This window comes from Haliotis rufescens, unplaced genomic scaffold, assembly GCF_023055435.1.
Source record: "Haliotis rufescens isolate VD_foot unplaced genomic scaffold, xgHalRufe1.0.p SCAF_8, whole genome shotgun sequence".
Taxonomy (NCBI): Eukaryota; Metazoa; Mollusca; class Gastropoda; order Lepetellida; family Haliotidae; genus Haliotis; species Haliotis rufescens.
The window spans coordinates 7,838,259-7,862,803 of NW_025964372.1; the positions used below are offsets into that span (position 1 = coordinate 7,838,259).

The 24,545-nt window shown below is 40.0% G+C and overlaps 2 protein-coding genes across 3 annotated transcripts in view; one reads left to right on the forward strand and one right to left on the reverse strand.

Annotated features, from left to right (window-relative positions):
• The window catches only part of LOC124148954 (cubilin-like), a 72,039-nt gene extending 69,346 nt beyond the window's left edge, over window positions 1–2,693 (reverse strand). The window contains exon 1 of one of the 2 annotated variants that reach the window (XM_048389218.1): window positions 2,569–2,693. The gene's annotated coding sequence lies outside the window, so the exon portion shown is untranslated. Of the gene's footprint in view, window positions 1–2,293; window positions 2,443–2,568 lie in introns of those variants that run through there. The other variant, XM_048389217.1, reaches the window with a different exon arrangement.
• A 9,213-nt stretch (window positions 2,694–11,906) lies between these two features.
• The window catches only part of LOC124148953 (kinesin-like protein KIF14), a 48,671-nt gene continuing 36,032 nt past the window's right edge, over window positions 11,907–24,545 (forward strand). The window contains exons 1-8 of the mRNA XM_046520244.2: window positions 11,907–13,081; window positions 14,621–14,875; window positions 18,217–18,307; window positions 18,700–18,798; window positions 21,467–21,550; window positions 21,937–22,044; window positions 22,682–22,798; window positions 23,525–23,643. Coding sequence (XP_046376200.2) covers window positions 12,405–13,081; window positions 14,621–14,875; window positions 18,217–18,307; window positions 18,700–18,798; window positions 21,467–21,550; window positions 21,937–22,044; window positions 22,682–22,798; window positions 23,525–23,643 — 1,550 coding nt within the window. The 5' untranslated portion in view covers window positions 11,907–12,404. The remainder of the gene's footprint in view (window positions 13,082–14,620; window positions 14,876–18,216; window positions 18,308–18,699; window positions 18,799–21,466; window positions 21,551–21,936; window positions 22,045–22,681; window positions 22,799–23,524; window positions 23,644–24,545) is intronic.

Consider the following 24,545-nt stretch of genomic DNA (forward strand, 5'->3'; position numbering starts at 1 on the left):
TTGGTTAACCGTGATCTAAAAAGATTTCGACAAAAGGCGCATGTAAATTAATTTCTTCAGCCTAAACTAACAGACAAAAAGAACGGCGGAGCTCATCGGATGTCGTTATTTGGAATTACCCCAGATGGTTATAGTTAACACTAAAATAAGTATCCATGCAGTGAAAGCATTTTCGGTTTTCGGATTGCGTCGATAATACGATTACTACTCCCTTGTTGTCATCCACGTTTTCTCGCATAACCCTACACTTGTGTATTTGTCGTCATTCACTTGATGCTCAGTTAATGAATTTATTACAGGTACAATCAGTGGTAGCACCACATAGATTACCTGACAAAGGTTCCCATTTGGCATTTATTGTGTCTGGGGTAATTATTCAATCTAAATCCAGGTTTGAAGTGAGGTGAAATGTGTGTTATGTAATATGCACGTGGCAGACCAGCAAGAGGTGAATGATCAGTTGATTTACTTTTTTTTGTAAATCAACGGATCGTTCCTAGTCATCAAAGGATTAACAGAAAATACGTTGATTGATTAATCACTGTTATCTTGCACAGTGGATATGTCAAAAGTGAGTGTTTACATGTCTAGGTTTACTAAAACAAAGGGAATACACACATATCCTTGCGTGAAGTGCCGATGTAAAAACAACATTCTTTGTTGAAAGGGTGAACTGATAATACGTTGATTGATTGATCATTGTTATCTATCACTCAATGGATTTTTTAGGAACCGTGGACGTTATGAAAATAGTTGTCACGTGGGCTTTCTCAGCTGACCCTTGAGACTTGACACCTATGTGAAACACCTGAAACAATCCAAGTGATCAGTTGAGAAACGAACACGGGTTATAATATCCCGAAACGATATATATCTTTTAAAATATGTGATTGTTACAGAGACACGTGTCATCGAATAGGTTTCTTTGTACAGCTGCAGACGAATGGGATATTGTTCCTTTGTGTGGATATTCACGGATACATTCCTCGAACAAGGAAGCTGCCTAAAATTTATACACATAAATTTGGTAGGTTGTAATTCTGGTATTTGCATTTTGTTTTCCTTCATTTGCTGTAGCATTGAACCGATTCGTCTTTGTTTCTCTACGTCTTGGTTGGGAAATTCTTCAATGCGCGATAGACGTTGTTTTCACAGGCCTTTTCCCTTGTAAGCGTGTATATATTACCGTCAATTTGTAAAATGTAATTCTCTCAGGCAATTTATAAAATGTGTAAATATTTCAGTCATTTTGACTAAAAAATCTGTCCAGATTGATTAAGGCGATCAAAAGGGCCTACAAACATCACAACAGATTATTATGTAGGATTAGAAGCCAAACAACATAGAAATGTACTTTTCAACGTAACATTTTCAGTCTCTTGGTGATGACATTAAACATCAAAATGTTTGGAATTCGTTATCATAATAATACAGATGGAAATGTTTTTTATCTCCAAAACTGTATTTCATTTTGTTGATCAATGTGACCATACGCCCTCTATATTACCACCCATACAAGTGACTAATGCGCTTACAAATGGCGCAGCAGAGGTCGCGAACTAGTCTAGATTTCTGCTATACATCCGGGTACTCACTGGGAAAAAACAATAACAAAGGCAACAACCAGTCCCGGGGAATTGCGTTCGATCAGTGCCACTTTAATCTTTCACACAAACCTCTTCAAAACTCACACCCTGTCCTGCATACCTCCTCTAGTAACAGTACTTTTACTGTTAGCTTCATAAAAAAATACATCATCATGCTCATGCTCAGTTCTAAAAAAACCTTTTTAAGATGCTTAGACATGTTTTCTTGAAATGGCTACCTGATTCTTTGAAATACCGACCCAATAACAGTAGGTAGGTTGAGACAAAGAGTGCAAAATTATTAGCAATGTTCAAGCAATTTCAAGTGTGACATCATTCTTGTTTTGGTGTAACGTGCACATACACAGCTGCCATCTTAGATGTGACCACACGTCACATGCCATGCATCGTGCTCTGTGTTTGCACACACATACACTCACATTTACATAAGTAAAATTTACATTAATTTTTAACATTATTATAAAACTAATATCAACACGAGTAATTCATAACCACAAGAAATAGAATGACTTAACTACACATGACAATAAGTTAATCGTGAAGTATAAAACGAAACTAGACTAAGTAATCGTGACAATTTCCATATTACAAAGACTTGTCACACGTTGACATTCGTTGAAACATATCTATAGCAAATGCATTATATCTATGTTGTGACAATTCTTCATCATCTCTTGGAAACAAACCTTTGATCTGCAAAATAGTCAGTAACAATGTAAGTCTCTCGAAACCTCCTTGCACACTCAGTCATGCATGACCAACCCTGTTGGAGTTAAACGCCCCTTCCAAATGCAAAGTACTTTCCGTCAGAAATAATAAGCTTAGTAACAAACTCGACAGGAACGTTACCAGCTTGTAACGTCTACTGTAACAATGGATTCGAAGACACAATAGCTTTGATTCAGGGATATAAATAAAGCATTGATGTTTGATTGCCTGTCATCGTATCAAATAGTGTTACCTGTCCTTGACATAGATCTATATGTTATCTTGTAGAATGGTCCTAGACGATCTGGTTACCGTGTTGTAGATAGCTGAAATCACACCCCCTCAGCTCAGTGCACTCCACTCTCGTAGGTCCAAATCACACCCCTTACTATACTGAACCAAATTAAAAACTTCACAATCCTAAAATTTTAACATTTTGACCAGTTATCATTGTGGGCCCTTATTGTGTATTTAAACAGTAATGGCCACGTATTGTCTTCAGATAACACCCGATTTTGTGCAGGTGAATCGATCAAAATCATGTGCACAGCACTATAGTGGCAAAAGTGTTTTTTCACGTGCAGCTGGTCACGTTGCCATAATACCGCACGTGTTTTCAGCCATACTTGTTAGCAGTCATTAACAAAAAAAAGAAAAACACAAGAAAACAAAAGTCTTTGCGGCCATTTGTCACGCCACGCCTTTTAAATGTGCAACGTGAACGTGTCATCGGCATGTTGCAGACGGGAACGTCCGTAGCTGAAGTCGCAAGGACGATGGGTTGTAGTCGACGGACTGTTTATGATTTACAGACGCGTCTACAGCAAACGGGTACCACCGCTGATCGCCCTCGGGCAGGTCGACCACGTGTGACGTCACATGCAGAGGATCGTCAGATTGTATTACGTCACCTCCGTAACCGATTTTTGACGGCTACATCAACCAGAAATGAACTGTTTAGGGGTAGACTGAGTGCGCAAACTGTTCGAAACCGTCTGAGAACTGCTCACCTTCAAGCACGACGGCCATACTGCGGGCCGATTCTGACTCAATTACACAGACGTCAACATCAATTGTGGGCACAGCGACACTTACGATGGACTCAGAGAAATTGGAATCAAGTCGTCTTCAGTGATGAATCCCGATTTAATTTTCGATTTGCTGATGGTAGGGCGAGGGTGTGGAGGCGCCGTCATGAACGTTACGCCCAGTGTTGTGTACAGGAAGTTGACAGATTTCGAGGCGGAAGTGTCATGGTGTTGGGTGCTTTCTGTTGCAATGCACGTTTCAGGCTTCTTGTCATCCGTGGCAACCTCAACGCTGCTGATTACCGCGACCATGTACTGGCACCAGAACTTCTGCCTTTTGTGGCAGCACATGGACCCGGTTTGATCTTCCAACGCGACAATGCCAGACCCCACACAGCAATTTTGACAAGGAATTTCCTTCAGAATGTGGTAGTCAACGTCATGGACTGGCCGTCAAGGTCTCCCGACCTAAATCCCATCGAACACGTCTGGGATGCTCTTGGCAGAAGTCTGCGCACTCTCCAGAACCAACCACAGAATTTGCAAGATCTTGGCACCATTTCGCAGCAACAATGGCGTCGTCTTCCCAATCATGTGTTCACAAGCATCACAAGGTCCATGCGGAGGCGTTATGTGGCAGTTGTCAACGCACATGGTTGCCATACACTCTACTGAACTTGTGTGCCATCTCGTGCTTGGGACTTATGATTTAAACTGTTGATGTTATTACCGAATACCGTAGGTGCTTGGACATTAATGATTAAAAATTACCTTCTCTGATACATCTGTCCGTTGTATATCATATATGGGATTACTTTTAAAAATGTGAAGTTTTTAATTTGACTCAGTATATTTCAAATGTCCGTGTTTGATTGTATGTTCTGGTATGTTTGTGTACAAATTTACAAATGTATTGAAGGCATGTGTGGTTGGTGTTGTGGGGTGTGCTTGAACGTGTGTTTTTTAATATTTATGTTTATGGATAATTGTTTTTATGTTATATACTGAACCGCAAAAGAAACGTCACCCCAAGTAACATTGCATGAAAAGTTGTCATTTAAATATCTAGGTATGTCAATTTTCTAAAATTTAACATTACCTTGTCTTGAAAAAATACCGCCTTTGTGGTCTAGTGGTAGAGCGTCCGCCCGGAGAGCGGAAGGTCCGGGGTTCGATCCCCGGCCGCGTCATACCAAAAGACGTTAAAAGATGGTACTTGTTGTTACCCTGTCTGGCGCTCGGCATTAAAGGGCTAAAACAAGGACTGGTCGGCTCGGAGTCAGTATACACTGTCTGAGTGGGGTTTTCATGTTAAACTGCGGCATGGTATCTCAGTGTGCTAGCACTATAAATCGGCATCAGTCCGGACTAGTACAGGCACCCTCACACACACGTGCATGCACGTCGCTATATAAGTGCAATAATCTTGGACGCGACGTTAAACCCCATTTCACCTCACCTCACCTGTCTGGAAAAAAGAAAATTTGATGATAAAAAAACAAAAAAACAAAGTAGATGACAATAAAACCGATCGCCCAAACGCATCACGGCAACGGCCATGGTAACCCGATGCACGTGAGTTCCGTGCAAATTGAAATGCACATGCGTTCCCCCATTTCTTGCCCTATAAAAATCCACCCAGATCGGATAGCATTCATTTTTTCGTTATTGAATTGCTACCACATGCCAAGATTGACAAGAAATCAACGACACCAAGCCCTTGGACGATTGCAAGCTGCACAAACCGCTCGGCAAGTAGCCAATGCATTTTAAGTCCACGTAAGGACAATAGCAACGGTACCAGACCACCAACACTACAGATGACCGACCACGTAGTGGCAGACCAAGGGTCACCGGCCGACGTCAGGATCATCAGATTGTGCGACAGCATCTTCAAGATCGCTTTGTTACTGCTGCGGAAACTGCTCGACAGACCATGGGGACACACCAGCGACACATTAGTGCGGACACCGTGCGTCGACGACTGACGAGCAGACACCTCCACTGTCACAGGCCACACCGAGGACCCATTCTGACACCACGTCATCGCCGGGACCGTCTTCAGTGGGCAACACAGCACCAGCATTGGCACCACCAGCAGCGGAGAAGAGTCCTCTTCTCAGACGAGAGCCGTTACTGTATCTCAACAACAGACGACAGAGAGTCTGGCAACGCCGTGGAGAACGTTATTCGGATGCTTATGATGTTGAGAGAGACTCGTGGGTAGTCCGAGCATCATGGTGTGGGGTGGATTTGGTCTTGCACAGAGGGTCGGCCCTGTGATTTTCCAGAACATCGGTTCAGGGAGAGGCAATGGTGTCACAGCAGCTCGGTACATTGATCAAGTCTTGTGACCTCACGCCATATCTCATTTGGCACGTCGCCGCAACCACGAGTTTCAGCATGATAACGCCCGTGCCTCGATTTAAATCCAATTAAGCACCTGTGGGACGAGATTCAAAGACGGCTGAATGACGTCCGACCAAGGCCGACAACGGCAGTTGAACTGCGTCAGGCGTTCCTCAGAGTGTGGGCTCAAATGCCTATGGCCTCCATCAACCGCCTCATCCATTCAATGTGTCGACGTGGCACGGCAGTCATCAATGCACATAGCGGACACACGAGATACTTACTTGTGATGCCATTTTCTCAGAGACTAGTGTTGTGTTTCACTTTAAGAACGTTTGACCCTTTAATTTCAACCTTGATGATCAGTTTTGCCAAGTTTCATCTTTTTGATATGTTTCAAAGTATGTTTACACTGTTTGGACAAAGAAGGTTTCTCATATATCTATCCATGGTTTCCCCGTTTCTTTTTGCGGTTCAGTATATATTATTTCTACATGGATATTCAAGTCAAAACATACAACTGCTTTCGTCTCGTGACCTACTTTTTTCAGAACGAAATGAGAGATTCCATTTTATAGGGGTGTTAACTCAGTAAATCCAAGCTGTTCATTCTCGAAACATTTCTGGAATATCGACTCACCAATCAGCGTAATGAATATAACCCCAAGTCTTTTTATGTTGTAAAATGTTTATTAATGACAAATCTATATAAAAAAAAGTAATTGAAGCATGAGTCGAGGGTGCTCGAGACATCTAATATTTCCATACAGGAAATATGTTCGAAGTTAGCGGTAAATGCAGAAACAATGGCAATATATATGCCCCAATACACATTCAGCGTTCATATTAGATTCCCAAAGCACAATTTAAACTTAGGGAGAAGAACTGTTTCAATCAAAACCATGATTGAGATTTCAACTGAGATAACCAAATTGCCCCCCGAGCGACCGTCCACTATTACACAATGGAGAAATCCCCTTACTAATACACTAAACGTATTTCTGCTTGGTCGTTGCTGGTGATGCATTAAAATGTCACTGAACTGTTTGAGAGTCGCCATGTTTATCGACCACGACTAAGTATTCTTTACTGACAGTCTGCAGCATAAATTGACAAGGTGTAATTCCTCACCAAGCCATACTCACCTGCTCCTTGGTGATGATATATACATAGTGAAACGTGTAAAAATTATTTTAAAAGACATATTACTTATACCCTGATGATGCCCTTAAAATCTGGGATGATAATATGCTGGGAACCCTTTAAGGCTTTGGTCCGGTAAAATCACGGAAAATGAATCTTCCCGAAGCTTTATCATTCTTAAAATAAAATTCCACACCAAGACCCTGCACAAATCTCTCAAATCTTTCACCTTTCTCTGTTGTACACACTATTACACCTTTGGACATTGTCCTAAACTCTCAACTCTGTGATAAGATGCTTTACCAATTGATCGGATATGTGCAAATACATGTGAACCAGATCTGGAACTCTTCTATTAATTGGAATAAAGTCAAACAGAGGAGGATGAACACAGTTAAAGTTGTGTGACTTTCTTGTAGCCATCATAGAAATTTCCTGTACAGTTCTTGCTCCCTGAGAAACATCACTAACTGACCACTGCATAGTGGTGTCATATCGGTCTTTTGATGGACATTTACACCACACACAACTGTAGTTGCAAGTACATGAGGATATTCCTGAGACCATGTTCAGAAACTTAAGATCACCACCAAGAAAAGAAGTTACCTGAAATATTTGACCATGAACACCTACATGGTCTAATTCTCTGTCTACATCATTGATTTCTGTCAGTGCATCTGAAACATTCTGGTACGTTTCTTTCCCTGAAAATACATCTAGTAAGTAATTGCTATTATCAGATAGTGAGTGAGTGAGTATGGTTTTACGCCGCTTTTAGCAATATTCCAGCAAAATCACGGCGGGGGACACCAGAAATGGGCTTCACACATTGTACCCATGTCGGGAATCGAAACCGGGTCTTCGGCGTGACGAGCGAACGCCCTATTAACAGATAGACAGTTTTCCTCCTCAAGTATGGTGAACCCGAAATTTATTAATTTCTTTCTCCTGCCAAGTTAAGTACCATCACCAGTTAGTTTAACATGCAGATGGTTACTTTCAAGAAGCTTCTCTCTAGCCCCTGTTGTCAAAATGTGTGAAACACATTTACCTCATATATCTTTCTGGGATTGCTGTAGACTAACACTAGGATCTTGAGTGTTAACTATTTTGAAAGTATCATTGTATTCTTTTATCTTTTGAGACAAAACATGTGACCTTGGTAAAAACGGTATTGTCATTGATAACTCATGATATGCTTTGTGAGAAATAGTTTGCGTATCTTTGACATGCAAAAGTCTATTGAAATTGGTTGTCCATATTTTCCTTATAACTGGTTACATTATTTTCAGTTAAAGAAACTAAACACTTTTGACCATCTGTCCTTTGTGCCTGTACTGATATTTGGGTCTAGTTCATAATTGTTCATGAAAGTCAGGGCTTTTTTAGAGTCTTCTATTAGTAGGTGATTTCGTTTGTAATGCTGTGATCTGGACAAAGTGTTTTCGTTGGACAACGAATTTCAGTATTCGATACTTCTTCCCATCAAAATTTTGGGGCTTTGTACACAACTTTCGATTTTTTTTTTAAGAGTCACAGTTTTAGATTGCATCCTTTTAGCCTTTCTGATCACTGATATATATTTGCGAAAATACTCCTTTTAAAGTTTCTCTCTTTTCCTAATTTAGAAACAATAACTTTGATATCATAGAATTCATTTTCCCAGGTTACAAGTAGGTGTTTAAATTGCTCCCCCCTCTCTTTAAGTTTTATCATGCTTTGATACTAGTTTCATTAAGTAAGACTGTACGACAGGTGATACTTTGTCAAACAAAACAAATGAGCTATCAAGATGATGTTTGTTGCAGACAAAACCAATGACCCCATTACAAATATCTTTACTGAAACTGTTCCCTGTAGGTGTAAGCCTCTTGTATTCTTCTATCAGTTTTAGTTTTGACACTCTTAAGATTAGGCTTAGTATATCCCCTTCACCCCCTAGAGCCATGAGGTGACTTTCCATTGGGCATTTGGAGTTGCTAACAAATATCAAAATGATCAAAGCAAAAATTGAACAGTTCATATTTGAGCATTCTCATTAAATTCAGATCATAGTTCTCGCTAATGCTAAACAAAGATGTGAAGACATCCCATTACTGGTCACGTCAGAACGACCTTTCATCCGACCAATCAGAACGTCGCTTACCAGATCATGAAAGTGACAGTCGGAATGTGTTTTCTAATCATGCAACCACGAAAACTTTAACACTGGGTATTCCGAATGACAGTAACGAGTTTTGTGATTATATCCATACAATCTAGGCCATCTATAAACCATTCCAGAATGTTCATCTTATCAGTTTAATATTTTTAATCGAGAATACGTCAAAATATGTTTTGAAGCGTAGTCGCCATTTTGAAACTAGTGTCGTAAAGCTCGAGAAAGCTACCTTCTGATTTGCTAATGTCGATTTCTTATCATTCATTTCATTGGTCGGTCAAAATTCGTGAAAGGTCGTTCTGACTTGACCCGTAATGGGATGTCCTCAGATCTTTGTTTAGCGGTAGCGAAAACTAAGATCTGATTTTAATGAGATTGATATTGAGCTCTGTCACATATTCCAAGTATAGTTCCAGTTCCAGACATACATTGAAATATCAGGGCAGGGTCTTCAAGACAGGCTACACCTACTACACGACTCCCAGTGTACACCTCAGAAGGTTGATATCCATCCTGTTCCCTTTCTCCCTCACCCGGGTACCCACTCTAGGTCTCAACAGATAGGTACAAAATGTCCGATTGGGAATTTTTTTACCATATCCCTGGCAAAACGTATTTAGATACATGTATTAAGCAATATATCACGTGACTAACCACGGGTCCGGGTAGTTCTGAGGGTACCCGGATCCTACTCAGTACCCAGTCGACCCGGGTACCCGAGTTACCCGTCCCAGCCCTACTACAGCCAGTGCCAGGTAATGGGCAAACACAACACGGGGTGTTGATTTTACACGTGTATGTTATGTAAAGAGCATATGTGTTCAATAATAATATCTTCTAAGTTTTAGTATTATGAAATCCAAATCAAATAATATATTCTCAAAAAGGACTAGGATATATAATTATTATCTACATATTTCATATGGGTATACACAGTGTACAGACGCGTCTTATTATTTTCATGCGTCGAAGTTTGACATAACCCTGATATGATTGTTATGATTAGAAATATCTAAAGAGGAATCAAAGTGACTTTTAACCTAACGATTTGAAAAATCTGACACTTTTTAGAGTAAACATCCTTTCAGAATTGTAACGGGCGATTGATGTCACATGTTAACTTAAGAGTAATATATAGATACTTTCATGCATACCTACCTACTGTAGACAAATAAGTATGTGTGGCGACAACGGAACAATCAGCTGTTTCAGGGAAGAAGGTCGCGTGAACATCTGAAACCTTTACAGCTGTATGCCATACAGAACAGGAGAAATAGGATATTGAAATGGTGTAGAAGATTGATTCGACTCCACCGCGGAGTGACCTGAGCCATAGTAGAGGGGAGTGACTTGAGCCTGGGCTAGCATTTGAGGTGATTTGAGGCTGGAACCACTCTAGAATGAATTGTTAAGGGATTGATCTGAGCCTGCTACTCCGCGGGACGAGCACACTGTATAAAAATGTGTTTTGTGCCTAAACACAAACCGAAACAAGTCCCATAATATTGATAGGGTTTAGGGTCTAAACGCGCCTGTGCAACATCTAAACATGTTTAGGTCTAACCGTGGGAAGGACCCGTATCAGCAGGAGGGGTTAACATGTCAAGCTAGGAAATACACAAATGGGACCCAAATCAATCTGTCATTTTGATGTCTTCTACACAATCAGAGAACCCATCATACTATAACCATTATGGGTATTTCCAAATAAGGGCATCAGGTGAACCTTTTGTCTGTTTTTTTTATGTTAAAGAAATTAATTAACATAAGGAAAAGGATAAGTTTTATTCCATACTGAAAGGCATCAGGCTCACAGTACAATTCTGTTTTCGGGAGTGGTTGCAGATATGTTGAACAGGTCATATTCTGTTATCATAGCATGATAAATGAACATTGATAATTTTTTAAGGGTATCTTTATCACTTTTGACATGATCGATATAGATTTTTGCTGAGTGGGATGTACATAAAAAGGCAGTTCCATATACTTACTTCTTAAATGGTCATATTTTAGACAGACTATCAGGAGATGAAATTCATCTTCAATCATATTTATATCACGTTGTTCTCAATTCTCTAGCTATGTTTCCATGTCTGCCGACATCGATCCAAAGTCTATGAGAGCTGCATCTAAACTGCCTAAAGCTAGTCTTTATCTTTTAAAATTGATATCAAACAAATAGTATTCTAGGGAAATATTTGTCTTAAAAAGCTTGTAATAATTGCATTTTTCTGAACTTAAAACATGCGATGACCAATTTTGTAAGTAGATATCCTTAAGTCTTTGGTGTATAGATACTAAAAACGAATCTGGATTGTTAGGTACACATTGATTAAACATACCCATAGCCGAATTGCCAAACATACCCATAGCCGAATTCATTTAATGACGACTTTACATCATATGCCTAATTGCGAATTCAGTGTTATTCACACAATAACATCATGTTATAGCATTTTCTTGGTAATCTACCAATAGGCATTTTACGAATCTTGAACCAATACTTAAGAATTCTAACACATAGAAATATGTAAAGTGGTACACGTCCACATTCACCATATACCATAACATTCGATGTATATTTTTTTTTACGGTGGGAAACTTTTACAAGCATATAGATGGGCCAGTTCAATTGTTCTGTATTCAGCATGACCCCAGACCTCTGCTCCATATAAAATAATAGGAGTATTTTTGGTATCAAATATTTAAACAAAAATTGTATATGACAGATCAGTGAAAGTTTTAAAACTATGTAACATGCGCCCGAAGCACCAGTGTTCACAAATGCGTATAGATTTTTCCTCAAATGATATTTCGACTGTAGCGATTCGACTGAGGCCTCTAGTGACTCAGAAAAGCTTCGAACGAAAATGTCTATTTCTAAAAATACTAGCCAATCAGAACCGCGCTTGTTCGAATCGGTCGAAAGCTGGCGCAAAGGCGAGGCAATTTCAAAACAAGTCATCAAGTGGATTATGTTTGTGTATTGACGATCGACGATCTAATGGATTATCAAAAGATGAAAGATTATACGAACTGGGTATTCATGCGATCTACCTAAAAATCTCCAGTGATTGACTATGTTTGTGAGTAACGTTGGCGTGTGCGCGAAAACTGTACCTTTTATTGTAGATTTCATTTGCTATCGGTACTGGTTGACATTGACATTTGGTGGCCCGTGACTGTTCTATATCGAGAGAGATTAACAGGTAATCCCGGTGCGTGTGATTAATTCCGACCCAGTTCATTCCTTGCAGTGCAACCAGTGTCACAGGATTAATAATAACGAAACGTACGCTTGAAATCTTTACATTGTGTCATGTTGCCCGGCGAGGTGTGTTTCATAGGGCGTGATATTTTATACATTGTGGTTTGATAATTTGTTACGGAATCACAGAGTGAGTAAATATGTCAGGAAGGATAAATTCACCGAAAAAGGCTACGCCTAAGGGTAAGAGTAAGAGACTTTTACCCTATGTTCCATCCAATGCTGTCTCAAAAGGGGTAACATTCAATGAAGAAACGGTCGAAACTTCTATAGGAGGCACTCAGTCTACTGGGATGATTAAACCTGAGGCAGCTATACACCCGTTGTCCCCAATGGAAAATAATCTTATGTCAAGATTTGTGTCCAAGTTTACAGAAAAACTTGGATTAAATATTGGTAAAGAAAACAAAGGCATGGATAACCCACCTCAGCCAATTGACACATCTACTCCTGATTCAAGTCTTGAAGATACGAAAGATCAAATCATGAAGAAACCAGAGGAATGTCTTCCAAAAGAGAAGAAAGTTGAAACACTGCCTCCAAAAGTGAAGAAAGTAGAGGAGGCTCCTAAAAAGCCTCTCTTTGACATTGAATTAGGGCCTCCATGTACAGATCCATTTCGGACACCAACAAAAGTTGCAAGACGTCATACGCTGGAAAGCCGTATATTTCGGACTCCGGACTGTTACAAAGTTGTACAGATGGAAACCCCCCGGAAATATGACATGAGTTATGATGACCTTGGTGATATCGACAGTGATGAAGATAGCTGTACGAGTGTCACTGTGGCTGTACGTGTTCGACCCCTCAGTCAAAGGTAGGAGCTTTTTGGTGTCTCAAATTAATTATTTGACAGTTTCGAAATTAGAGTAATTAAATTATAATGATCATCATTAATTTGCAGCATTAATAAGTCAAATTCAAGATGTCATGAAGTAAGTGAACATGTTTAACATGTGCACAGATGGTTTTTATCATGATACAGTTTAGACACATGTTGGGAAGATGAAGACTAATGCTAGATGAATTTTCTGTTAAGAAGTAAAAATCTAACCTTGTGCCATCAAAGCAAAATCAGTATTATTAAAGTCTCTTGTCTCCGTACATGTTATTATAGTATTATGTATGTGGTCAGCATGGTCAGTAATCATGATGATGATGATGATGATTATATCTGATAATATTTATTATAATCATGATAATCGTGGAGATCCGGGATGGAATAAGTCTTCAGCAGCCCATGCTTGTTGTAAGAGACGACTAGAAGGATTTGGTGATTGCTGACTTGGTTTTAATGCATGTCATCGTATCCCAATCATTTGCCAATTGTGTGGATTGATGCTCATGATATCAATCTCTGGAATATCTGATCCAGCCTTGATTATTTATAGCTGGAATATTGCTGAGTGCAGCGTTTAAAAACACACGCATGATAACCATGATAACAGGAAAAAGTCTAAAAGTCTGATAGTAAACACACAGCAGTGTTTGAAATGAACATGATTAAGATGGGTTCTTGGAAGGGCTGTAGCGATTCACCGATATGATATTGTCGATACTTAGGTACATGCGATAATTAGGTACATGCGATACTTGAATCGTCAGTTTGTGAAATCACAATACATTATAAATAGAACAGGAACTAATCATGCTAATAGAGTTACCACCCGTAATGGCAGAAGTAGCATGGGACCATGCACCTGTAACATGGCAGAACACACTTTGTTAAGGTTTCCGATATAACAATAAGTCATTGTATCCAGAAAGAGGCTTTTGAGCTGTATTTCAGTGATTTCATCATTTCTTACCATGCTTACTATTTAATGTGTTGTAACAGGATACCAGAAGTATAATCCTTATCGTGATGCTAATCATATCCGTAGTCGCAAGATACCAGGCGATGCTCACCTCTAGTTCTTCTCCCATCAAGCCTATGATATTCATGGTATTTGAATCTGAGAGCCCTACATCTTTAGTCTTCAGCATTACGTTTGTGAATGTCATGGGGATTCATGTTCAACATGTTCAAGCATAATTTTGCCAACTGCACAGAAATGATAGTAATCAAAGTTTTCCCCCAACCGACAGAAAAGATTCTGTGTTCATGCTGGTGTTCTACATCATGTACATCAGTCTAAATTCATCACCCCTCGTCCCCTGCTATCTCTTTGTCCTCGCTGTAGCATAACCTGCTTAATGTATGTAGCGCCATGAGCATTAACTTGGTGAATGGAATCTGGCGCTTTTTTAATGGAATTATTATTATTATTATCGTCTTCGACGTCGTCATCGTCATCATCATCATCATCATCATCATCATAATCATCATATCTCCTCCACTTCCATTATGTTTCAGGGAATTATTGGACCCAAATGTCAAGACAGTTGTGTCGATGAATGGCAATGAAACGACAGTGACAGCAGAGAATGGTTTGACCTACAGATTTGCATATGACTTTTCCTTCTGGTCATGTGAGCGAGGCCACAGTGAGTTCTCGAGTCAGCAGTCGGTCTATGACAGCCTGGCCCAGCCTCTCCTCGGCAAGGCCTTCGAGGGCTACAACACCTGCCTGTTTGCTTATGGACAGACTGGCAGCGGGAAAAGCTATAGGTTTGCACCCACTTTTAAACAAATTGTTAAAATATTTCATGATTTGAAACATTTCATTTTATTATTTTAAGAAGAAATCAAGAACATGATAAAGTGTGGAATATCTAAACATGTAAACATCAGACCTATACTTAACCTCACTTGTTACACAATGTTAAACCACTAGTCTGAATCCTGCATCTAGTAACATTTCTTTAGGTCTAGGAAGTATAGTTCTAATGATTCAGATATTAACACTAAATTTTACACTTTCAAGTTAATTCCCAAATTGAAACACGAAGGTTGACCTAGAAATCAGTAGGTACAGAACTAAATCAAGTCTTTGATAGGCATTTAGAAGTTGGAAGAACATGAATACATGACACATTTTATGGATAGCAACTTCAATTATTCATTGTCTTGACGTTTCAGAGCTACTTGCTTCATCAGGACTAAATCAGGAAATAGCTAAACAAGATCAATGAATAGTCAAAATATTATATCTGTCATTTTGAGATACACAGGATTTGCTTTGCTCTCATGAAAGGCAACACAATGGGTCAATAGTATATGTGATACAATGGTCAACATATGTGGCGGCAGCTAGAAAACAATAGCATGGCCCTATTCCCAAACTCCTGCACTCTTGAATGTCCAGTATTTGTCACAGTTGAATAGCTTTAATGAGGCACATGCCCTGATGTTGAATACATAAATCAGTGTTGGAAACAGGCAGAAAAGTTGGTGTTTTCTGATAGGCATCCCGTCCGCATTGGGCAGGTGGATAGACGCTAGTCAGGTTGTAAAAGGAAGGCCTTGAATTGCCCTTGTCTTTACTTTTAGGAACTTTCTGCCCTCTAGAAAATACTGTGTAGAAGTGCCTCGAACAATGTAATTTTATTTAAATATGCCTACTAACAATGACTGATAAAGGTACTCTATGAATATTAGCTTCTGTGATAATGTGGCTGTCAAATTGGCTGTTTCAATCAGATGGGGTTTATTGTGATTTGATACCTCTGATTGACCAATCAGAATTGAATAATCCCCCAATTCATGGTAGAATGTAGTTTAATGCTGGAAGTTGGCAACTGAACAAACCAGCTCCTCACAGTGGAGCTCCGGGAGGTGTCAAGTGCTTGCCACAATAATCATGATAATAATAAGCTCAATAGTTTGCAAAAGCCTCAGTCTACTGCCACAATAATCATCAGAAATACATTAAGCAAGTTAAATAGGGCCACACAACATTAAAAAACAAGATGCTTTGAGACCAGTTCTGGACAGAAGACTCAAATGGTTTTGGCACAGATCCTCTTTGTCAACATGGTCATGCAGATTGTGATAAATGATTAAACTTACTAATTAAAGTAATGTTTTCATTTAAAGCTTATTCAGCATTATTCAGTGACTCCATAAATGAATAGTTGTTGGAAATCACTGCTCAGAACAACATAAACAATAGTTGAAGTAGTCTTATTATAATTTATAAGGCTCATGAATGATGATCATACTATCATGACTATAGTGATATATTTGATAGTGGATATTGTAAATAAATTGAAATTAACCATGTAGACATACGATCATGATGATCATGAAGATGGTAAAATACCCAGACTAGCAATAATTCCTTTCATTTCCTGAAATTGTTTGGTTCCAAATGCAGTTCTGTGCAAGCACCTGCAATATCCTCCACATGCTCAAAATGATTGATGATGTGCCATGAATGATATACAGAACTCCAGATAAGCTTTTGGTGTTGTGGGTATTTTACCCATGCATTTTAAAATCATTGGGTATCAGTAATTCTATACATGCTATATGGGTATTCAAATTTCTGTTACCCACTAGTTTTTACATATGTGGGTATTTAAGTTAAATATCTAAAAACACTATTCATCTGGTCCCTGCAAACTGGTGTCGTGTGGGTTCGAGAGCTTTAAAGGACTCAAAAATACCACCATACTTCCACACAAAAGTGTGATGGCAAATGATCATGATGTAACTGTCATCGTGGAGTTTGGCAAGTTTGACGGAATGCCCCTTTATAATTTCAAAATAAGTTACTGATTTGCTAAACGAATACGCAGGGTTACTTCACAATATTTTGATGATACGCACAAGTTTGATTTTTGTAGCGTATCTGTAATGACATTACAGATACACTACAAAAATCAAATGTTCGTTGCGTATTTGATACGCTTGGATTTGATTTTACTGCGTATTTCTGCATTTCTGATGCGTATTTTACGCAGATACGCAGCTTATCTGGAGCTCTGGATATAGGCATATACACACACAGCTGCACACATTCCAGATCAGCTGCATGTTTGTTTAAACTACACGAACTAAACCACCAGAACCTGATTAGTGTTTGTTTTCTTGTGTTCAAATATGCGTGAAGATATTTGATACCATGGATACGGTAAGACGGTAGTATAACAACATGAGGTGGTTACCCGATGTAGCTTCTTCAGCTGATCACATGTACAGATCTTTATTTACTGATGGAATGCAGGCATCACATATACAGTCAAGTCCCGTTAATCCGACATGGCTGGTCGCATATGAGTATGTCGGATAAACGAAATTAAGTAGTACCAAAGTTCGTCGGTCATAGTTCGCGAAAAGTTCTTCTGATGTGACCTGTAATGGGATGTCCTCGGCGATAGCGAGAACTTGTATCTGATTGAGGTAATCAATCTAAACATGTGATTAATCCTGTTTTCTTTATTTAAAGCATTAATCAATGTTAATTGTTTATTGTTAAGCAAAGTTTATCTCTGCTGCTTTGTAATATGCAGCTACCAGCTGACCACGGAGTACGCTGATCACTGTGTCGGATTAACGAGACTGATTAATGAGTGACTTCGGTAATTCGTTGCAAATTAGGTGTGTCAGAGTCGGAGTGTGAGACTGTCGGATTAACGAGTCTAAATAGCATTGATTTAATCGGTTCCCATCATTAGTGTCGGATAAGGCCGATTGTTTGATTAATGAGTGTAGGATTAATAAGACTTGACTCTACATAAGCTCTACTGCAATGAACAAGGCACAGATATGTCCCACTGGACACAAAGGAGAATGTAGGAACCCATGAAGATCCGTGTTAGACCAGGTCTTATGCAACCCATCCTTGTCGTAAGAGATGACTAACGGGATCGGGTGGTCAGGCTCACTGACGTGGTTGATCCATATAATTGTATCCCAGTTGTATAGATCGATGTTCATGATGTCAATCACTGGACTGTCTGATCCAGATTTGATTATTTACAGACCGGTGTGGTTAATGCCCCACCTTAATGCCTGGGCTCCCCACATATTTTGACCTCTGTAAATGCTTGTGTTTTGTTTCACAGCATAATGGGCCATGGCTCGGAGACAGGCATTATTCCCCGCTTCTGTGAGGAGCTTTTTACTCGAGCAGAAAACTTCCGAGATAAAGACAAGGTAAGATTCTCAATTCTATCATCATTCAGTATGCACATGATATTAAAACTTATCACAGATGATTAACACGAAGATACCTGTCCTACACTTCAACTGTCCTGGGAACTGCTGCTTGAACATGTTGAAAGACCTGACTGGACAAAATAGATGAGAAGGGAAAATCTGATGTTGTACATTCATGGTTAATAGTGATTTATGTAAAATGTGGTCCTTCCAGTTGTTCCAGTTATTCACAAGTCACTGGATTAGGATGATTTGTGGTAATCCTGTGTTTGATCTAATTGTATAAAATGTAACATCATCCGTCAGCATGTCCAGACTCCGTGGGCTGCCATGATGCCATTGTTCATGATGCTCCCTTGATACACTTTGACAAAATCTGTTTATTTCAGGTGAAAATCAGTGTTGAAATCAGCTTCTTTGAGATTTACAATGAAAAGATTCATGACCTGCTGATGTCATCTAAAGACAAAGGTGGCAAGAAACCCACGGTAAGTTTTTACAAACCTGTAGAGTTATGAATTCTCTGATGAAATCCTCCTTGGGGCACTTATTGCATTTCCCAGGCTGCAGAAAATCTACATGACATGTTGTAACTATTTTGTTCCTAATAAAATATTACCACACTAAAAAAACAACGTTTTTTGTGTATGATGTACGACCACCCAAACAGGGCCTCACCCTATTTGGCGCCACACGCCAAGGGGAGCAACTCACACCCAAATCACTTTCCATATGTCCTCTTGCAGACGGTATGTGGGGCGGTGGGTGGCCGTAGCCCAAGGAGGATTTCATCAGAGAATTCATAACCTCTACAGGTTTGTAAAATTCTCTTTCTGATTAAATCCTCCTTGGGGCACTTATTGCATAAAGACAGACTCCCAAAGATTACTTAGGTAGAGGCATCCGTCTGCAACAAGAGTAAATAAACACATCGTTTTAATAAGAGAGTTCCGTTATTTTTTTAAAAACCAACAACAGAGGATCGATGGCCTCGTTACGCAAACGATGACAGAATACGGAGTCGCACCTTGGGCGGCTTGCAAGGCACAAACACGTCCCCCGGAAGGCAGAACTCAGACGAGTCCGACTCGGGAGCGGGGGCAGCCAGCTGCGGCAGTACCTGGATAATTTTGTCCCGTACGTGTCGCAGAGAGGAAGCGAAGGAAAACCCTGCAGGGGTCTCCGAGCCTTCCTCTCCCTCCTCCATTGACTCCTCATCCCTAGTCTCCGAGCCGAAGTTTAACTCCGACTCCTCGACCATAGAGAACCCACCTGACCACTGAGCACGGAACCACAGGTCGAAGCCTCGGCCTCTTAGAAGGCCTCCGGCTCCGCCTGGGAAACAGGCGCTGAGGAAGTGAACGGGCCAGCGCCCGCCACCCCTTCCGCTGGAGAGCGATCTCGATCCCGAGCCTTAGCCTAATATGTAGTTTACAATGTAATGATAATGAACAACCATGTCGTTTTTATAAACGATCATGAGTTAAAGATCAAAAACAATGATGACTACCAAGCGGGGGCCATTACGATTGAATGGACGTGCCACGTATGCATGGAAGCCAAATTTACAACATCAAACTTAAAGGAAATGCGAGGTGTTACGCCTTTGCAAAAGAAAAGGGAATTTACCACACATACAGTTTGTTCAGCCATGTCTTCAACTCTTGTGATTGTTCAATCGATTGGTTGACAGAAAAAAATTATCTGAGCTCTCTCATGTACGTCTTGACTTGACAGATGACATGTGGAAAGTGATTTGGGTGTGAGTTGCTCCCCTTGGCGTGTGGCGCCAAATAGGGTGAGGCCCTGAAGCTGAGGGGATATCTCAACTTCTGCCATGTTTCACATGTGGGTGCTGACAGTCCGTGGGTGTAGATAATAAGTTGTGGCAAATAAGGTTATTTGATATCAAATGTTTGTTTTAAATTAAATTTTTCATCAGCTTCTATGCCATGGTATAATTGAAATACTGTTCTGATCAGTGATAAAGCCGATTAGGTGTAATTAAATTTTTCATCAGCTTCTATGCCATGGTATAATTGAAATACTGTTCTGATCAGTGATAAAGCCGATTAGGTGTAATTAAATTTTTCATCAGCTTCTATGCCATGGTATAATTGAAATACTGTTCTGATCAGTGATAAAGCCGATTAGGTGTAATACAGGTTAGAACTATTAATTAACTGTCTAGAGGATTTGGACATAATTTATTAATTAAACACACTGAATTAGTATGTTTATTAAAGAATACAATGTTTAGCATGTTAAAAAATAATATTTTTTATCAAAACAGGTTCTTTGACCATTATGGCCATTATTTGACCATAATATAGATCTGTGTACAATCTCATTAAAATCAGATCTTAGTTGTCCCTACCGCTAAACAAAGATCTGAGGAAATTCCGTTACAGGTCATGTCAGACCGATTTTCACGAACTTTGAGCGACCAGTGAAATGACTTACAAGAAGTCCACATTAGCAAATCAGAAAGCAGCTCTCTCGAGCTTCATGGCACTAGTTTCAAACTGGTGACTTTCATTTCAGATTACGCTTGAAAAATATGTTGACAAATTTCTCTGGAGTACTTTCTGGAATGTATAATATATGGTCGAGATTGTATAGCAGTACTTCCCACGTACTATGCAACGTCCCTTCCTGTCAAATGTTTATCTCGTTTTAATGAGATTGATCTGTGTACTGGTAGGGCTGGGACGATACACCAACTGTGCGATCTAATATGTATCATAATGCCTTGCTAACCATCCGATACGTATCACGATACTTGATGTGCTCTTATCTTTTTCACAGACAGGATGGCCAAATACCTGGCACAATTTACAGTTAGCAGTGTCAAGTATGGCACAAAGGATGAAAATATTTATGTTTTCAATACTAATTTTCACTACTATTTGGTGTTTGGTGTAACAATTATTAAAGCAAACATTGCCTCAATATTTTTTACTTAGTGTGCGACTGATTGATACTTGTATCGATAGGAGAAAAATCGTGATTCCCTGATACATCGGTGTCACGTTACACTACTGTGTACTGGTGCTAATTTTATCTTTCATCTTTTCCTGTGGCTATGACAGACCTTCATGAACATCTACTTGCAGTGAGTTGATTTAAGAATGACACTGACTGTGCGTGTTTCAGCTGAAGGTACGGGAACATCCAGTGCTAGGGCCGTACGTCGAAGGACTGTCCACGTTTGTTGTCAACTCTTTTGAGGATGTCAAGGTAAGCTATCTACCATGTCTACAAATAAGCAGACAAGGACCTATTAATGTCAAAGTGTTTTCATCACTTTGTTACCTTAGTGCTCGTGATGGTCCTACACAGTGGAATCGGTCTGGACTTGCCTCTGACTGAAATGGTTTTTGGTTCCTGCTGTTGTTTCCACAATATGGACATTCAAGAAGACACTGGCGGATCCCGACGGGGAGTGGCCTGAGGCAATATTCATTCACATTACACTGAGGTGATTGGATGGACACCATGGAGGATTAGTGCAGACGGGCACTGTGTTCTGCCTCAGTGGCAAGGAATAAAGCTCAGACATGTACTATTACCACCACAACGTAAACCCCATATTGTTCATTAGGTCTACAAACTGTTTATTCCAGGGCTGGATCACACTGGGAAACAAAAACAGAGCCACAGCTGCCACGGGGATGAATGACAAGAGCAGCCGATCACACTCCGTCTTCACCATCGTCATGACGCAGACCAGGGTCAGTTGCAGCAGCAGGCTAGTCACGTCCTGATTCCTGATGCAGGTTTTGTCATGTTCATATTCACAGAGGTCGATATTGGGCCATGTTTACTGTGAATGAAACCATGGTAATATTGGAATCAAGTTGGAGGTCCCTCACTTCACGCAGATATAATGAAATAAGTTCCGGTACAGATGGTCTTCAGAGACCCATGCTTGCCGTAACAGGTGACAATGCTTGTAAAAGGCAACAGTAAGAGGCGAGGGCTCGGGTGGTCAGGCTTGCTGACCGTTGCGTGGATCAATGCTTATGAAATCAATCATTGGATTGTCTGGTCCAGACTTGATTATTTACAGATTGCTGTCATATAGCTGGAATATTGCTGAGTGCGGCGTTAAACAGCAAACAAACAAACAGTTGACTGTACAAATGTTTTGCAAATCCTGCAAGCGACCTAAATCTGCATGGCAGTTTATGATCCAGATGTTGATTTTGTTACACGATTTTGATTGGACTGCATAGACTTGTTAGTCCAGTCAAAACATAACTCTGAAATTCCAGCCTAGTTTAGCAAGGGTGGTAACTGGACTTTTATAGCCAGTCAGCTCCTTTGCCTCAGGAAGATGGGTGTTTATGTGATGGTATTTCCTGGCAGACGGAGCGTCTGGAGGGACAAGATCATGACAGCTCTGTCAACAGCAAGATAAACCTGGTGGATCTGGCGGGCAGTGAGAGACAGTCTGCAGCACAGACCTCCGGGGAGAGACTCCGGGTAGGTGCACAACCATTTCGATGGAAGCATAACAATGTTTTACTACAAATTCCACCAAGACACTGAAGTGAAATATATTTCTGAATCTTGGCCAAAAAACATCAGTTTGGGCTGGCATCTCAGGCTGGTCAGCCAGCATGAATGTGTGTTCACAATATCAATCACTGGGTTACTTACAGCCCACTGTCATAGAGCTGGAATATTGTGTGCTATACATGTGATATGAGTACATGCTATTTTGGTAAATTTAAAGTGAACATTGAAATGAACTGAAATAATCTGCAATTTTAGCCTCTTGTCCGAAGCCCGATCATGTAAACAAATTTCTGGTCTAGGCTAAAAAAATAATAGTCTTGGTTCTCAGGCACTGCCCACATCATCATAAAATTTGCCGCACGTTTCGTTTTTATTTCATTTTTTTTAAAATATAAAAATATCCTTAAATATTCAAAGTCCTACGATAAGCAAACGCTGTATTCCAGTATTTTACTTGTCAAGGAATACATTTATATTGGGAGGACATTTCCAAGGTTGATTGTATACAACCGTTTATTTGGTCACATACTGGTTTGGAACAACCCCCCCCCCCCCACCAGGCCATTGCCTAGAACCAATTCTTTTATTTATTTACGCCCAAGTAAGATCAGCTAGTCCATGTGAAAAATAATGCTAAAATATAAGTTGGGCCAGTAAACTTTGACACACTGCTTACATATTGCCTGCTAGGAAGGAGCCAACATCAACAAGTCCCTGATGACTCTGGGCAAAGTCATCTCCCTTCTGTCAGACCAGTCCACCTCCAAGAAGAAACGCTACATTCCGTATCGAGACTCCGTGCTCACATGGTGAGTACACCTGCTGGTCGACTCAACAGCTCAACGTGTGACGACAGATGTCTCTAACTCATGTATCACATCTTGTCTGAGATCATGCCATTTTGTCTTCTTGTACAGTTGAAATGGCCCTAAGTTTTACAAAAGGGCTGTTTCAATTTGAACATCATTTTTTGGTTTGTATTTTCCTTTGTTATTGGAATTATTTCAGGATGGGTTTTTTTCATATTTTTTTTATTAAAACTGCAACTTTTACAAAGATTTTCTTTATTATCAGGGCTTGATTCATGTACAATTGAACATTTTAGTGAAAAGTGCAACCTAATATTTATGTCTACATGCACCTAGTGCATGAAAAACAAATTCAAAATTGTGTCTGACTTTCCCTTACTCAACATGCTCAACCCAAACATGTTTTAACTCTCTCAACACCTTTAAGCTTTATTACCATCCTACACCACTCACCCCTGTGTTTTGTGTAATTTGTCATGCTTCCTTGGGCTTGTCATTAAACTGTGGGTACTTCAAGATTATGTGCCCGTTCCTTTTACGTTTTGGCGGTCGGGTAGCCTAGTGGTTAAAGCGTTCGCTCGTCACGCCGAAGACCTGGGTTCGATTCCCGACATGCCCATTTGTGGTGTCCCCCACCGTGATATTGCTGAAATGTTGCTAAAAGTGGCATAAAACCTCACTCACTCCTTTTTCGTTTTAGAACAATACATCTTTAATTTATGTCAAATCATGATACAGTCAGAGATCTGAGATTTTATGTATTTAGACTAGTTTATGCGTCTAGGTTTCGACTTTGATAAATGGATGGGACCAGGGTACAACCTGGTTTTGTCTGGTGCAGCTAGGTTTTCATGTCAACATGCACCTGGTGCAAGTTGAAACAAGTTCCTTAAATCAAGCCC